At 37.5% G+C, this 1,164-nt stretch overlaps 1 protein-coding gene across 1 annotated transcript in view; it reads right to left on the minus strand.

The window, feature by feature from the left end:
- Positions 1–234: 234 nt before the first annotated feature.
- Positions 235–1,164, minus strand: part of LOC103398937 (centrosomal protein of 120 kDa-like) — a 13,586-nt gene continuing 12,656 nt past the window's right edge. Inside the window, exon 8 of the mRNA XM_025053899.1 lies at positions 235–384. Within this exon, the coding sequence (XP_024909667.1) occupies positions 235–384 (150 nt within the window). The remainder of the gene's footprint in view (positions 385–1,164) is intronic.

The following is a 1,164-nucleotide window of genomic DNA, read 5'->3' on the forward strand; positions in this document are numbered from 1 at the left end:
TGTATATATATATATATATATATATACACATATATGCATGTATATATGTATGTATATACATATATACATGCATATATACATACATATGTGCACATATATACACACATACATATATACATTTATACATACATATATACACATATACTGTATATACACATATATTCATACAAATAGATACATATATACATACATACTGTATAAACTCAAAGCTGATTGACAGAAAGAAAATTTCTTTCACCTGTTGAGTTCATTCCTTATTTCGTCCAATTCCTGCTTGTCTTGTTGCCCCGCCTCTTTTTCTCCCGTTGCCAGGTAACGCTGCCTCATGGCCTCTAGCTCCGCCTGTTGTTTCTTTAGGTGCAGCATAGTGTTTTCCTGCTCGCGCTGCACAAACACATGCACACAGAAAAAATAAATTCAGGTATGTAAATTCAGGACATCGTCTGAATCTGCTGTGCTTCACAGTGACCACTAGGGCGGGTGGTTTTAGCTACACATGCAGCCTGGTGTCATTTGTATCATTATATACAATACAAATCAATAATCAATACATTAAAAAAAATCATATTGTCAATCGGAGGATTTGAACACTGCAGATGTGTTTTATCCAATCACAGAGCAGCTCAAAGTAATAGAGCTCTCCTATTGGCTGTTTTGACCAACCAGCTGCCTGTGCACGCTTTTCACTGAAAAAAAAAAATTACATTTATGTATGTTTATCAAACGCTTTTATCCAAAGCGACTTACAGAGGAGGACTAACGGTATCAAGGATGTGGTTCCTCTGGGAATCGAACCCAGGACTCTATGGGACAGGCGTGCTAACAGCTACACTATGGAACCACGATAACTTAGTGTAAATGACTGATAAGAAATAATGAATCACTCGTGTCACCGTTATCTTAAAAGTAGAATTTGTATTAATAGATCGTCATCAATTTACCCAAGATTAATTTTCCGATACCCGATCAGGCGCCGTAGCCGATATCGGAAAAGATATTCAGTGATGTTTTTGGACAGGTTGGTGACGACAGTTTGAATCAAAAGTAAGCTAAAGATCGGACCTGCGTTTAAACACAACGTTGTCTCCGCACTGGAACAGACAGGTGGATAAAAGCGGGCGAAACTACAACGTTGATCTTCCTTTGTTTTCGTGTGAATGTTTT

The sequence above is a fragment of the Cynoglossus semilaevis genome, unplaced genomic scaffold (assembly GCF_000523025.1).
Source record: "Cynoglossus semilaevis isolate Cse_v1.0 unplaced genomic scaffold, Cse_v1.0 scaffold2055, whole genome shotgun sequence".
In the NCBI taxonomy this organism is placed as follows: Eukaryota; Metazoa; Chordata; class Actinopteri; order Pleuronectiformes; family Cynoglossidae; genus Cynoglossus; species Cynoglossus semilaevis.